At 33.9% G+C, this 15,667-nt stretch overlaps 1 protein-coding gene across 1 annotated transcript in view; it reads left to right on the top strand.

Annotated features, from left to right (window-relative positions):
• LOC129222088 (protein ARV1-like) overlaps nucleotides 1-11,918 on the top strand; it is a 59,574-nt gene extending 47,656 nt beyond the window's left edge. The window contains exon 6 of the mRNA XM_054856520.1: nucleotides 11,554-11,918. Within this exon, the coding sequence (XP_054712495.1) occupies nucleotides 11,554-11,642 (89 nt within the window). The 3' untranslated portion in view covers nucleotides 11,643-11,918. The remainder of the gene's footprint in view (nucleotides 1-11,553) is intronic.
• The last annotated feature ends 3,749 nt before the right edge of the window (nucleotides 11,919-15,667 follow it).

Here is a 15,667-nt window from a genome sequence, read left to right as displayed (position 1 = left end):
AAGAGTCAAGTATATTCAAGGTGCGTGGAGAAATTTTCGAAATTGACGTCAAATATAGCAATTTTAGGAACTTTTTCGAGACTTTAGTTGAAAGTAATGTTGCAGTTCTTTCCTAAAATTCTTTCAAAATTGAAATCAATTTGAAACTATTTTTTTAAGAACGTAGCTTAATAAGGATCGGCGTTCTTCCCGAAAAATCTCCGCAACTGAAATTTTAAACCAGCAATTTTGGGTTACCTTTGTTGACGTTGCAAGAGGGAGGGAGATTCAATCGTCTTCCATCGAAAGATTCCGAAATATAAGTTTAAAACGCAAATTTAGGCCGTCTTTGATGACGGTACGGGATCTGGCGGCTATCCTCCGGTAATTTCTCGGCACTAATTTTTCAAAAACCCATTTTTGGCTAGAGTTGAAAACAATAGGGGAAACGTAAAAATATTCCGAACCAAAATATTTTTCGAAACTGAAATCCATTATAGGCTATTTTTGGGAAGAAAGGATTTTGGAGCTCTTAAGCGGATATTTCTAAAATCGCAATTTTATATTATCTTTGGTGACGTTAACAAAATTGGGAAGCTTCTACGGATCTTTCGGATGTTTTTCAACATTAATATCTAAAAAATATAACTATAGACTTTTGTCCACCTCACCTCGACGATTAATGGATATGCCCTAGCGCCGTAAAAAGTTACATAAGCCTGGCAGTTCTCCTCCGGAATTCTTTAGAAATATAAGTCCCAAAATCGTATTTTAAGCATTGTTTGATAACGATGGGACTAAGAGCGGGCGGGGGTTCAGTGTGCCCTCACGAACTGTGTTTTTGAAACTGAAGTCAATTTCAGGCTAGTTTTGGCAGGAAGCTGTGGCTCCACGGAACCGTCTAAAAATGAAATTTTCTGGTATAGTGATTGCGTTAGAGAAAAGGGGGATCCGGGGTCTTTCCCCGAAAATTCTTGAAACTGATGTTTGAAAAACGCAATTTTAGTTTGTTTTTCAATACGTTAAGTGAGAGGGGGTGGAATTAGGGGTTTCTCTAAAGACGCTAATTGAGACTGTCTTTTGTAGTAATGTTCGCGAATGGATCTCGGGGTCCTCCACTACAAAGATTTCGAAAAATGCCAAAGCAATTTTATATGACGTTTGATGGTAGGAAGGGCTGTCGTCTGGAAACACGTTTTGGATTTTGGAGCCAATCTTTTTAGGCTACGTTTGATTAAGTTATTGTGGAAGAGGGGAATCAGAGACTTAATTGGGTCCTTAAGATCGATGGTTCAACCAGCGAAGTTTTCCGAAAGGAAAGTCCTAGAAACGCAATTTTAAGCCTTCTTTAGTTTCGTCAAGGAGGTCATGGCATCCTTTTGGATCTTCGTTTTGGAGCTACATTTAAATTTGCTTCCCGGGGCAAGGGCCCTGTCCTCCTACCTGATCTGAAACCGGGAAGTTTATTCAAGATTTTAATCAGAAAAACTGTCGTAAAGGGGGAAAAGTACAACTTTTAGTTCGTCATTCATATATGTTACTCAAGGGAGTCGCAATTTTCCATTCTCTGCACGCATCCACGATTGTTAAACAGAGTTTATTACATAGTTTGTTGTTTGAAAGGCTTTTGCGAGAGTATCTAATCAGTATAGCTTTTTTTTAAATAAATAAAATATGTCTTCATTGTTTAGGTCTATAAAAGCTTGGGGGGGGGGGGGTAAACATTAGTGGTCGCCCTCGGTGCTCCTTTTAGACGCCGCCATTTCATGCTTCAGAAGGGGGCCTTTCCCCTCCCCTATATCCGTGCCTGATTACCGGTTCTGTCACAAACTTTGCAACCAAACGAAGCATGTGTGTTAAGAGTAGATATTAATGGACAATGAACTAACACAATGTTCCCTAACATTCTATTTTTCTTAAACTATGCTATGCTGTCGGGAAATCGACACATATTTTGACAATTGAACATTTAAAAATCAGCATATTTATTCTACTTATTATAAGTTATCTTGTGAGAATATCTTGAGGAATTTTGCTTGATTATAAGAACTATATGATGCGGCCTGCGGCCGCCCCTTGCTTTGGCCGCCCTTGTGCGGCGCACACTCTGCACACCTGCTAGGATCGGCCCTGGACCCCCCCCCCCCCCACTTTTATGCTTTAAAACTGGGTGACTTTTCGGGTCTCTCATTGTCTTGCCTTCTTTTTAATATTGCTTTGGAAAAAGCTATTCGTGACTCAAATATCAACACTTGGGGCACCATCTTTTACAAATCAGTTCAGATCTTAGCCTATGCTGATGATATTGATACAGTTGCTAGGACTGTACCAGCCTTGAAAGAGGCTTTTTCATCTTTGGAGATAGCTGCTGGTCGAATAGGACTAAAAATAAACGACGTACCTTGGGTCCTGTGTTAACAACAAAAATGACACAATCTCAGAAATACAGAACCGAATAACGTTGGCAAACAAGGCCTTTTTTGGACTACGCCCCATCTTCAGATCGTCTTTGATTTCAAGAAAAACAAAGATCTTGGTTTATAAGACTCTTATTAGGCCAGTTCTTATGCTTCTGAAACATGGCCTTTGACTAAAACCGGAGAGCACAAGATATTAATTTTTGAGAGAAAGGTTTTAAGAAGCATTTTTGGAGGCATCAATGAGAACGGTGTCTGGAGACGAAGATTCAATTTTGAAATTTACAGATTGTTTAGAGAACCTGACATAATAAAAAGCATAAAAATTAGGAGAATGAACTGGGCGGCCCATGTCTCTCGAATGAACGAAGAAAACCCAGTAAAAAAGTTTTTGCTGCAAAACCTGTGACAATTCGAGGAAGGGGACGACCAAAAATGAGATGGTTGGATTCTGTTGAATCTGACTTCGATATTCTCAAAGTTAAAAATTGGAAAACCCAGGCAAAAAGTAGGACGTCTTGGAAGATTCTCCAAAGGAAGGCCTTGGCCCACCCTGGGCTGTCGAGCCAACTATGATGATGATGATGACTTTTCGGGTCTAGTGGCCACTGGCCTGTTGGAACATATCTGAATCTTGACCTTTCAAGGGACTTGTGTATTTTATGAAAACTTAAAATAAAACTAATAATAATGCTGCAGATTTTTTTTCAACTGCCCAAAACAGTGTTGCAGACTGGCTAGAAAGTTTCTGCTACTGGGCCTTCAATGATGCTGGCAAGCATGTTGAGGATGCTCCAACGAAAAATTTTCGAAGTTAGCTTTTAAAATGCAGTTTATAGACTATTTTTGGTAATGTTGGTGGGTGAAGCTGTTTGAGGACACTCCTTTGGTAATTTTTTGAAATTTGAATTCTACAACACAGTTGTAAATTCAGTGGCGTAGCTACACTTTTTGCCGCCCGGGGCGGTTCCTCAATTTGCCGCCCTGTATGATGGGAAATAGTTGACACATTAAAGAGTTAAAAGTTTTTTAATAAGATTTTAATAAACAAGAAAAGAAACTTATTTTTTTCCTTCTTATTTTTCTTACAGAAGAAAAATAAGGAATTCAGAGTCCCACTGAAGCATTCCAAAAGTTAAGTCAAAATTTGGAATTTTAAGCAATTTTTAGCAACCTTTGTAGAAAAGATGCTTTAAGCTCCCTCCAGATTTTTTTAAAAAATTAAACTTAGTTTTATGCATTCTTTGATGACGTTTAGGGTCAGGACTTTTCAAGGAAAATTTCTGAAACTTAAGTGTTAAAAAAGCAATTTTAGGCTATTTTAAATACTTCAAGATATTGGGGATAGTTCGGGGGCGCTGTCCGGAAAGCTTTTTCACAAAACTGAAAAACACGTAAATGTAGGCTGTATGTAGTAGTGTAAAGGTTTCCCGCAACTCGAAAAAAGACTGGATTTTCCTGCGGAAATATTTTCAAACTAGAAATCAATTTTAGTCCATTAGTGTTCAGGAGCTTTCTGAAAATTTTTGGACGACGAAGTTTCAAAAACACAATTGTAGGCTATCTTTGACGCCATAAGCTTCCAAATGCTGCATAAATGTTGGGAAGTCAAATGGTTTTTCCGTCTGCCCTTGAAACTTTTTGAAAATGACTTCCTAAAAGCGCAACTTCAGCCATTGTTTGACAAACAACGTTATGAGAGAGAGTTCAGAAAGGGGTTTCCGACCCCAAATCTTTTTCGAAACTGTTGCTTATCTTAAGCTCTTCACGACTGAGAAAAAAAAGCGGGGGGAGGGTTGCGGTCTTTCCTCAGAAATTTCTAAAAACGAAATTTGGAGCTATCTGCGATGACGTTATTTCATGCACATCTGGGGTCCCTACCTTAGAATTTTTCTGAAGTTTTAAGTTTCAAAAACCCAACTTTAAGCTATTTTGGGAGACATTGTGATTTTAAAGTTTGGAAGTTGATGTCTTAAATACATAATTTAGATTATCTTTAATCATTATACAGGAAGGGTCAGGGCTTCACTGCCCTCATGAATTTGTTGGTATTGAAGTTATAAAAACTCAGTAACCAATATTAGTCTAAAAGATGATACGTGAAGGGATGGGGTGGGCATTATCCCTTTAAAATGGTTCGAGACTCAAGGCCTAAAACTGCACTTTTGAGCTGTTTGTTGACGTTAAGGAATAGGAATATTCGGTCGCTCTTTCCGAAAAATGTAACATTTATTGAGAGTTTAACAGCGCAGTTTTAAGCTGTCTTCGGTTGATCGAAGTTCTTCGGCTTCAAAACACATTTTAAAACTGTCTTTGGCACACTTTAGACAACGAAACAGTGGGGGAGTGAAAATGGAGCCACCCAAAGAGCCGTTTTAGGCTATATTTGGACAAATTAGTTATCGTAGTCGTACCAGAACCTTGCAATTCAAAGTATCAAAAGCGTGATTTCCTTATTGGGAAAATGCGTTAAATTTTTCCACATCAAAAGTGAATTTGCCGCCCCCCAAAAAATGTCGCCCGGGGCGTACCGTCCCCTCCGCCACTCCCTAGCTATGCCACTGTGTAAATGATCTTTGCTTTGAAGCTCTAAAAATGAAATTTCAGACCATCTTTGGTGATAAAAAGAGGGAGGAGAGGTTCGGTGATTTCTGAAAAAAGTCCTACAAACAAAATTTTAGGTGATCTTTAAAGATGAGGTAGAGATGTTTCTGTAGGATTTGGGTGATCACTCTCCTGGAAACTTTTTGAATTTGAAGTTCTAAATACCAATTGTATGCCATCTTTGATGATGGCAGGCAATATAAGGGACGAGGTTCCAATTTGGAAACTCCGGCACTCTTTTAAAATAGGTTACCTTGGTGATGTAAAAGGAAGGGATAAGGTTCAAGGACTCCCTCCCCTCCCCTTTCTTGGCTAAATGCTTGTATTATTCCTCATTTAAATTATTGATACGAAAGTTGAGGTAACACCTCCCTCAGTATTTCTTTTCCAAGACCATTTTAGTTCTTTAATTTTCCATACTGAAATTTTCAACTTCCAGTTTGATTTTTGTTTGAAATCAAAGCTTTTGTGATTCATTAAAATAACCTTTTAACATTTTGGACCAGTGGTTGGAAAAACTACATTTTTTTTGTAGCGAACTACAACTACTTTAGCACAAATGTAGTTACCTACAACTACAACTACTTTTTTCAAAATGTAGCAACTAAAAACTACTTTTGAAATGTAGTCGCTACTTCGCTACTTTTTAAAAATTAAATAAATAAATAACATACACATACACACCGTTTGAGATTGAATGAAAAAATTAACAAAATTTTCAGATTGATATATTGGCTCATTTGAACATGGAATATTGCTATAAATTATTTATTCTTTCTTCCTTTACTGAAACGATTCGTCAATCGAAACATTTTTTACCAATTGCACGAATATTCTCTGCAAGAAAGGATTTAAAAGTGGAAGGAGTTCAACCTTCAAATTCAAATTTTTAATCCTTTCCTGACAGTAAATAGTATTTCATTCAAGAAGAGCAACTCGGCTACTTGAAATTGAGATAAATCTAATTGTAATTTAATTTAAATTTTACATAGACTAGACATACATATACATAAAATTGATTTAGATGATGAAGTGCATCAACAAAAGAGAAAAACTTAAATTTTCATTATATGAGTTAATTTTAAAGGAACTTATATTTCATAGTTAGGGATTCATAGGATAACATTAGTTATTTCATAGGAATTGATTGCTTTTGAGCTTCAAGCTAGGGTTCCAGACCTGGACACCATCTCTTTTCTTACGCCTCTGATAAAATGAAATAACAGCATTTTTCTATTTTGCCAATAACCTCAAAAACTCGCAACATTTAATAATTGACTTTTAATATGTTAATATATCAACATGCAATCAGTAAAAAACACAAAATAAAGAAAAATGAAAAATATCCCAATCGGTACTACTAATTATCCGAAACATGAAACATAACTAAAAATGATTACTTTACTTCAATGTGCAATTTTTAACAACAGTGGACTAGGGCTACAATGCAATTCGACTAACGCGAAATGTCTATATAGAGCGAGTTTTACTCGAGGAACGAATTTTGCAGCTGACACGAATTCCTCACCCGCTACACGAAAATTTTCTTAACGGAAGCGCAGGGCTTATATCACCTTCTTTCTTGGGTACTAAATATTAGTTCGACTGCATGTGCAAATGGCATTAATACCGAAAGCTTTTTGCTTAACGGGCAAAGTTTGCAGGAAACGGAAAAAAAAAATCATTTCTTTCTTTTTAAGCCATGCTCTATTCAAGGCGAATATTGGGAAAATGTGAAAGTTTCTATGCCAAACAAAGTAATGGCGTCAAACAGATACAACACATGACGTCAAAATTATATGTTATAGGTCAGCTCGAATTTTTCAGTCTTACGAATCTGATTGGTGCAACTTTTACTCGCGTAAGACTTGCACCAGTCAGATTCGTTTTAAAATGCGTTTTTTTTTTTAACTTGATTCAAAAGTAGTTTCCAGAAATCGCTACAAACTACTTTTTTTTGTAGCGAACTACTCGCTACTCTACTTTTTTAAAAAAGTAGTGCGCTACACTACAAACTACTAAAAAATGTAGCTACTACAGTAGCGTCGCTACTTGTAGCGCGCTACTTCCAACCACTGTTTTGGTCTGATGTGGTACTTTTCAATGATACCATAGTTCTCATTTCCGAAATTTATATTTTAAATATCATGCCTCTAGAATCTCTTAATAAAGATTTGGTTTACTTTTGTTTTGTAGAATCAAACACTTAGAACTACTGGTGTGACTATTCATTACAATATTTCAAATCTCTTACAGCATTTTAACACTTTCTATTTAAAACATGCTTTGGTGGTCCTTGTGACCTTATGAAACTGTTATGATTATTTATCAATTTCTTGTATTAAGCTGAAGCTTGTCATGGGTTTGTATTTTGTACTGGGTACTCTTTTCGTTAAAAAAATGCTCGAAAAATACATTTTAGCTGCCTTCAGTTAGGTAATTTATAATAAAGAACTGTGGATGTCCCTAAATAATATTCAGAGGTTTAATTGCTTCATATTCAAAGGCTGCATTTTCTTTTAAAATTTTGCTGAAAAATACTCTTTGTCACTGGAATTCCTCTTGTTGTTTTATTATTACTATTTCAATTTTTTAATACAGAGAACTTTTTGCTCACCCGTGTTATGGTTAATTTGCTCGTACACATTATGATAATTGACTCGACCATGTTATGATAACTTACTCGTCCACGTTATGATAATTTGCTCAATAAAATGTTCTTATAAAAGAAATAGAAAAAGAACAAAATTGAATTTTCGAAAAATCGCTTTGAAGTGCTCACCTTGATCAGGGTTGCCACGCCACAGGGAAACCTGAAGTAACAGGGAAAACACAGGGAATTCAAAAATCAACAAAAAAACAGGGAATTTCGAAAATTTCCTCAAAAACCTGGAAAATACAGGGAATTTTTTTCGTTCTTAAATTAAAGTTACAAAAATCAATACCCAAGTATATAAACTACCAAAAATTAAATAAATAGTAATAATTATACTGAGAATATTAATAAAGTTCAGTAATAAAGTAAAATAAAAAATGGTAATTTTGCTTGAAAGTTTTTTTTAAAAGTAAATATTAAAATATTTATCATAAAAAATAGAATCTTGAATTTCATGATAATTTAGAGTGTATGAAATTAGTCGTCAATAATCATTGTTCTGGGTCACTTATACACTTTAGGTTCATGGCTAAGAGAAGTTTTTTTTTTTTTTTTTTTGAATAAAAAGTTGAATATATTCAACCACCATGCTATTATTTCCGTTATTATGAATTCGTATTTATTTTCCCTTATTTATTTAGAAATTTGGGTTTCGTTTTTTACCCTGTGGTGAAATTATCGAGATAATAATGTTCTTTTCCAAATAATCAGTGCACGCTCGTTTGTCAAGTTTTATTTTCATACAGGGAAAACACAGGGAATTTTTTTTCCAAAATTGAGTGGCAACCCTGTTGATGCTACGAACTAATTTTGTGCCAAATTTCATGAAAATCGGCTGAACGGTCTAGGCGCTAGGCGTGTGACAGACATCTATAGACACAGACTTAGCTTTATAATTCGTAAAGATAGTCACATGCGTTTCCAGAGTGTCAAAAATTGAAGTTGGAAATTTGGGAAATAACAGCGCTCATTGCTGTGGTCAATTGTCTGATAACTTGAATCAAATTTTTAAAAAAATTAATAAATAAAAATAACTTAAAATGAAAAATAAAATCTGCAGATTTTAGGTAGCCTGTGTTAAAATAGGTTCTAATTTTAAAGATAACTTTAGAATTTACAAGATGCAAAAGGACTGAAATTTTAAGCCTGCATGCATCTGTTGGCGATGAACGAGCAGACCCCGAAGAGTTCCTATTTTTCCTACTTTTTATAGCTCTCTCCTTATTTTCCTACTTTTTCTTTCTTTAGTATAGCACTTCTAATTGTGCATTGATTCTTATTTTTACAATGCCGCACCGATAATTTTCTGCATGTTTTGAGTTTGAAAAGTAAAAGACACAAACGGATCCTGAGCTTTTCATCGAATGGCTACAGTAATTTCTGAAAGGAACGCTGCGGCATTTGCTTGTTTAAAAGTTAAATTTTCGTGACTTTTTTGCCGTAGCAGCGTTTTTGATCGACTTTTCATCGCCCCCACTTCAGTCCTGTTTTATCAAAACAATAAACACAGAGATACTGGCACATTCTGATGCTATTATATATTATTTACCCGTCAATTAGAAGCTTTAATTAAAGTAAACAGTCAACTGTTTAAAAAATGCGGGAAAAGCTGAATTTCCTATTCGCCAATGGAGCTCTATTTAAACAGAAAGGCAATGTAAAACCTTAAAAGGAACGTCAGAAGCAAAATATGAAAAACCTGTACACTGTGCATAGTTTATTGATGTTAGTACAAAATAAAAGAGACAGATAACAGAAATTCGCAAAAACGGACCACTTCGAAAATACTCAAGGAAATCAACTTTTTTCATACACAAATATGATTGTTGTTCATTCTAAATCTTGAACATGATTATAAAATTTAATTTTCTTTCCTTGCAAAGAGTATTTGCAAAAAAAAAAAAAGGGGGCAAAACCTAGATGGGCAAAACGTTCCCGATTTTTGGAGAACAATCGGAATTCAATTTAAATGCGAGATTTCGTTTTTATTTCTTCACATTTTTAAAAGTTGGAGGATAAAGCCGCAAGCAAATACGCACTGTATATTTTTTTATATTTTTAATGGATATTTTCTATTCTGATATAACATCAATATCAAGGAGTTGCTCTTCATTTTTAAGTGCTGCATTTTTGGCAATGCAGTATTTCTAAATATCTGAAATTTTTTTGACAGACTCTTGCTCTTTTCAGGGTGCAGCAATTATACCGATGCAGCGTATCTACTGCAAGTTATTGTACTCACTGTGCCTGATCTAAGGGGGGGGGGGGGAGAAAAGAGATATATGCGTGTTTGTGTACAGGCATTTGATGCCAGGTGCTCCCCGCTCAATCTCAATTTCGTGAACAATTTCCGAAAGAATATTTTTGTTGTATGGCGAGGATTGAGAGAAACCAAATGCCTTCTCTTTAATGCATAAAGAAACATAAGAAACTCATCTTTGTCTTTGATAAAAATTTTATGTTTACCATGCATGGATTTTTCCTTTTCTTTTTCCGTGACAAAAATTTTGGAACAAGAAAGAGATAAATCATCAAACCAATAAAACATTATTCGTTTTTATTACTTGATTAAAATTAAAACTGGCCCATCATTTTGATTTTTTCCCCGGGAGTGGCTAGCAAAGGATGTATTCTGGATGCAGATTTATTTGAAAACAACAAAAACCATTATAAATTTTATATCCCATATTTAAGAACAAATTTCTTTTAGATCTGCATTTTCAGTCTTTTTCCTTTTTTTCAAATTCAAACATCTGCCCATGTTTATGCAAGAATGCATGTCAGCAGCTGATTATTTTTAACTAAAACTAATTTAATATTTGCTTTACTTTTTGTATCATAGTTTATGACAACAGCAGCTGAAAGTGTTAGCATTTTCAAATGATAAATGGATGCTGTCAAAGAAATGTTTTCGTTTTTGACAAAACAAATCTTTAACAAAAATGGTTTTATTGCACCAAAATATGAGTTTTATTTATTTATTTATTTTATTTTATTTTTTATATATTTTTGTCATTGCTATATTGCATTTTATTCTGTCACACTTAAAAATTTTATTACTGTATTGTTGAAAGGTGTTTCTTTCTTTAGATTTTATTTTCATATTTTTGTAATTAATATCTTTGTTTCCACCAGTTTATTTTTCATATTGGCGATTGTCAGCTTGTCTCTTTCGTTTTGTTTTTGCGATTGGGTCTTTCATTAAATCCCTTCAATACTTCAAAAGTACTGTTAGTTTATTTGTGGGATGGTTTTAAATCAAAAATACCATTACTTTATTTCACATTAGAAATAAAATTTACGCTAAACTTGTTTCTCTTAACGTGTGAGTAGTCCTATCTCTTCCTATTTTTTCCTACTTTTTGATTCCTTATTTCCTAATTTTCGCCCCCAAAAAAACACTTCAGGGACTGAACGAGCTTATGTTGGTAAGTTTCCAAAGATAAGATCTTTACAAATTGTGAGTTTTCTAACAATGAGTGGATAATTGTGACAATAAGGCAATAAATAAAGGAATTCCCAAAACACACTAAATTTGACACTGGTTTTTAAAAAAAATGAATCCCAAAGTTAATTGGATTTTCGGAGTGCTTAAATAAAATCTGAGAAATTCTGCGAAAAACAACATAAACAAGTTTTTTTTTTTTACAAGTTTGATACATTTAAATATTTTTCAAGGTTTTAAATGAAACTTTTTTTTTTTTTCAAGGCACACAAATCATGTTAATACTGGTAGATCAGTACTAATGTAATGTTCATATGCTGCTAGTGCATTGTTGTGTTTTGATTGTAAGGTGCATCTGAACGTGCATTTAAAATATAGCCAAAGAAGAAAAAAGAGGTTGGCCAATCTTGGAATCAACTTACATCTAATGTTCATCATTTTTTTATTTTCAGTTACAACCAAGCTATCTAATGCTGTTATTGCTGCAGTTCCAGTTGTGGTTTTTGAAATTGGTTACCTAGTTATAAAAAATATGTTATAATCTTCTCTGCAAAAGAAAATCTTTTGGAAAGAAATATAATTATGCATTTCAATGAACTTTTTTTTGTTTGTTTGTTTTTTATTGTAAACTATTTATTTATTTTTTTTTTCATCTTTGCTATAACATCAACAAATCTAAATCGATCCAAGTGGACATATACCACACCCTAATCTACCATATTATTGCAATTTCTCATCATACAGTGTCTCTTTCCTTTTTTTTTTCTAGCTTGGGGTTTAAACAGTAGCGTAGACTCTGGTGACCCCCCCCTCGCAAGATTTGAAAGTGTACCCCCATAAAAAAATAGGTTTTTTAATTTTAACATAATGTTAGTGTTGCTTTGTCAATGACCCCCCCCCCCCCCCCCCCGGTGGTGCTATAAATGCGACTGGGTTGAAATATCACTTTCTTATCACTACAGTCCTTCAAAAGGTGAAAAAAAAAGTGAGATTAATTGGAATCAAACAAAATAAGACTTAATGCAGACTATATAGTATGGCTCCAATAAGACAAGGTCTGACCTTGAGCAATAATGTAATTTATAAGGGATGCGGGCATTTACTTATGCTCATAACTGCAGACTCACAGACAGGGTTACCACTTCAAAATGGAAATCAAAATAAAGCACTTTAAAGCACCCTACTTTACAGCTTTCTTTGTGTTCTTGGTAAATCATAGTATTTTCATAGTTTATGTACTATCGTCTCTTTATACCTAGTTCCTGAAGATCCCATTAACAAATGAGAAAATACAGAAAATATAAATTTTAACAAAATGAAATGTAAAAACTAAGAAAACAGCGTAAAAAAAATATTGAGAACAAAAAAAAAAAAAAAAAAATTCAAGCTTAATGCAGGATTGAAATTGTTAAACAAAGGATTTGAGAACCATTTGCAGTGGTTTTGTGGAGCATCTTGTGATTTTGCAGAGCGTTCCAATATTGCATTTATAATTATTTTTATTTAAAAAAAAACTAAGGTTTGTGTTTGTATTTTAATGATTTAATTTTTTTTTAAAATTACTATCATATAAAGGAACAGACCATTAAAAAAAAATCTCCAAAAGGACTTTCCATAGGGAAATTGAGTATATATGTGACTGCTTGAAAATGCTTGCTGAGTTTCAGTTTTTGCAAAAGGAAACAAAAAAAAAGGGAGGAGGGAAAGCTTTTCGAAAATTGTTGACATCAATAGAAAGTTTTATTCTTCAGCTTCACAATGGTATTTGAATTTTTATTCTACTGTAATTAGGGTAGTAGTTATAGTCATTTGCATGTCACAACTTTCCATTTATTTCGCACTTTTTAACATCTCTGTATTTCGAAGAAATATTTTCGACGTAGAATTCTGAAAATTGGCAGGGTTACTTATCTTGTCATGTGTATTTTACACGAAATTTTATTAGAATCGAAAATGGTGAGGAAGTCAAGAAGGTGACAAACATGATACATGGAATTCCACAATGTGAAACATGTGAACAATCCTTTTTTTTTTTTTTTTTCAGCCCCTTGCCATTGTGATCCCAGTCTATTGAAACTTAGGCCTAAGAAAGTCATGTTTTATATTAATAGAAAGCTCTACTTCTTTTTAGCTTTTCAATGGTTTTTGAATTCTTTTCTACTATGTTTAGGAGAGAAGTTACAGTCATTTGAATGTCCGAACTTTTCATTTTACTTGTACTTTTTCAGTTTTTTAACAACCCTGTATTTCGTAAAATTTTTAAAGTAGAATTTTAAAAATTGGCAGGATTCCTTTTCTTGTCATATGTGTCCCTCACATCGAATGTTGTTAAAATCAGAGAAGGTGAGGTCAAGAAAGTGATCTGAAATGGAATTGTACACCTGGCCTGTCCGGAACCAGTTTTGGACAGAACAAAAACCCAACCCTGCAGGATTTCCACTCCTTTACCAAAACAAAAAGTAAGGACTTTTTAAAGTAAATTAAGGACCTCAAAATATCAACTACTCATCAATTTATTTATCTTTAAATCTATATACATATGTATCATACAAATATGCCTCAGTTTTTAAGCATTTTTTTGCAGAAAAATAACTTTATAAACATTGCAACGTCAGACTAAAAATAGTTGATGTAAGGGGGAAAAAATCTCAATTCTTAATTTTTTCCAAAAAAAAAAACATTCTTAAATGGATGTCCATGAAAAGGAAAACTAATTTAATAGAATTTATTTTAATAGTTAAGTTTTTAGTATGATTAAATATTTACACAGAAGTTAATAAATCACTATCTTGAATCATTTATTCAAGGGTTAAAATTCAGGGCAGGATGACACATACAGAACTTTCTCAAATCCCTTCCTTGAAAATAGTCCGGACAGGAAATTCCCCAAGGAGAATTTTCATTATTTTATATTAGAAAGAATTGCTTGTTAACAATTAGTATAAATTTTGAGATAAGCACAGCACTCGAAGCACAAACTTTTACAATACGGGCATACTGAAGAAATTGAATTTTAGCCCTTGATATACACAAGGTGACCACAGAAAGAACAAAATCATATTCCCTTATTCCTCACTATCCAACTAAATTGGTCCGATTTCTCTTAATTTTTCATTTTCATAAGGTTATATTTCTACTCCACCTTATTACTTAAATGCACCTAGCCAATAATACTATTTCAGGCACTAATTTTTTCTATGCAAAATAAGCAAAAATAACACAAAATGTATTGAGACTGCTGATTTGTTAGGAAACATTATTTAATAGGAATGCAAAAACTTCATTAACAAAGCGAATGTTTTTTCCACTTAAAATTAGTTTACTACTCTCCCTACATCTCCAAAGAGAGCCTACTAGTCTTTCAGACTTCAGTTTTTAAAAACTTTTGAAGAACAACCCCCACTGTTATCCTTTCCTTGAACTTCACAAAAGCTAGCTTTAAATCTGGCTCTCAAGATTTCCATTTCAAAAAAATTACAGAATAGCGCCTGAATCCCCTTAGCCTTAAATCATCTAAAGATGGCCTAAAATAGTGTTTTTAAAACTTCAGCTACGAACAATTTTTGAGGGAGAGCCCTCGAAACTTCACAAAAATTTCCCAAGTTTGCATTTTAATCACTCCAGTTTCAAAAACGTTCAAAGAAGAGCCTTACTTTTATCTTACCAAACACAGCCTAAAAGTTTTAAGACTTCAATACTAAAACTATTTTTGGCCAGAGTGGCTCCCAATTCTCCTCCCATATGTCACTTAAAAATTTCCTCAAGTGGTGTTCTTTACGTATAGGTCAGCTTTAGAAATTTTTTGGGGAGAATCTCACCAACCTCTAATTTAACTAAAGACAGCAGCTTAAAATTTGGACAATAACTCATCAATTCTGAAACATTTCCGGAGGCTGGAAGAGAATCACCAAACATCTACGAAATGCCTAAATTTGCGTTTTTAAGACTCCAGTTTCAGAATTTCTTCTAAGTCTTCCTATATTACATCACTAAAAACAACCTAAAAGTTTTAAGACTTCAAATTTTTCAGACGAGAGCCCAAAATTTTCCTTACCCTTGAATCACCAAAGATAGCTTGAAGCAATTCTAAATATACTAGCTTCAAAATTTTTTTGTAAGAGAGCCCCTTAAATCCTTGAGATAAATTCACCAGGAGATGTCTTACATTTGTGTTTTTATTGGTTCAGTTTCAGATTTTTTTCTGGAGAGAGCACCCGCCCTATTTTTACACTACCAAAGACCATCCAAAATTTTAAGAGAACAAATTCGAAAAATTTTCGTAAGACCGCCTCCAAATACGTAAGTTATAGAAAGATAGCTTAGAGCTAAATTCAGTTGATAAGTTTTAATCCAGCTTCAAAAATTTGTCGGCAAGCCCCGAACCCCTCCACTATACTCATGAAAGATGGCCAACAGTTGAGTCTTTAAGGCTCTTGATTTTAATTTTTTCTACAAAGAACTCCTCTGCCCTTTACCTTAGTATTACTCAAGACAAGAGCCAGCCTAAAAGTTTTAAGACTTCAGTTGCAAAAATTTTTCAGGAGAGCCTCAGAATCCCCTCTCTCT

Source organism: Uloborus diversus, chromosome 5 (genome assembly GCF_026930045.1).
Source record: "Uloborus diversus isolate 005 chromosome 5, Udiv.v.3.1, whole genome shotgun sequence".
Lineage (NCBI taxonomy): Eukaryota > Metazoa > Arthropoda > Arachnida > Araneae > Uloboridae > Uloborus > Uloborus diversus.
The sequence above is the reverse complement of the archived record's forward strand: the minus strand, read 5'-3'. Positions and strand labels throughout refer to the sequence as shown.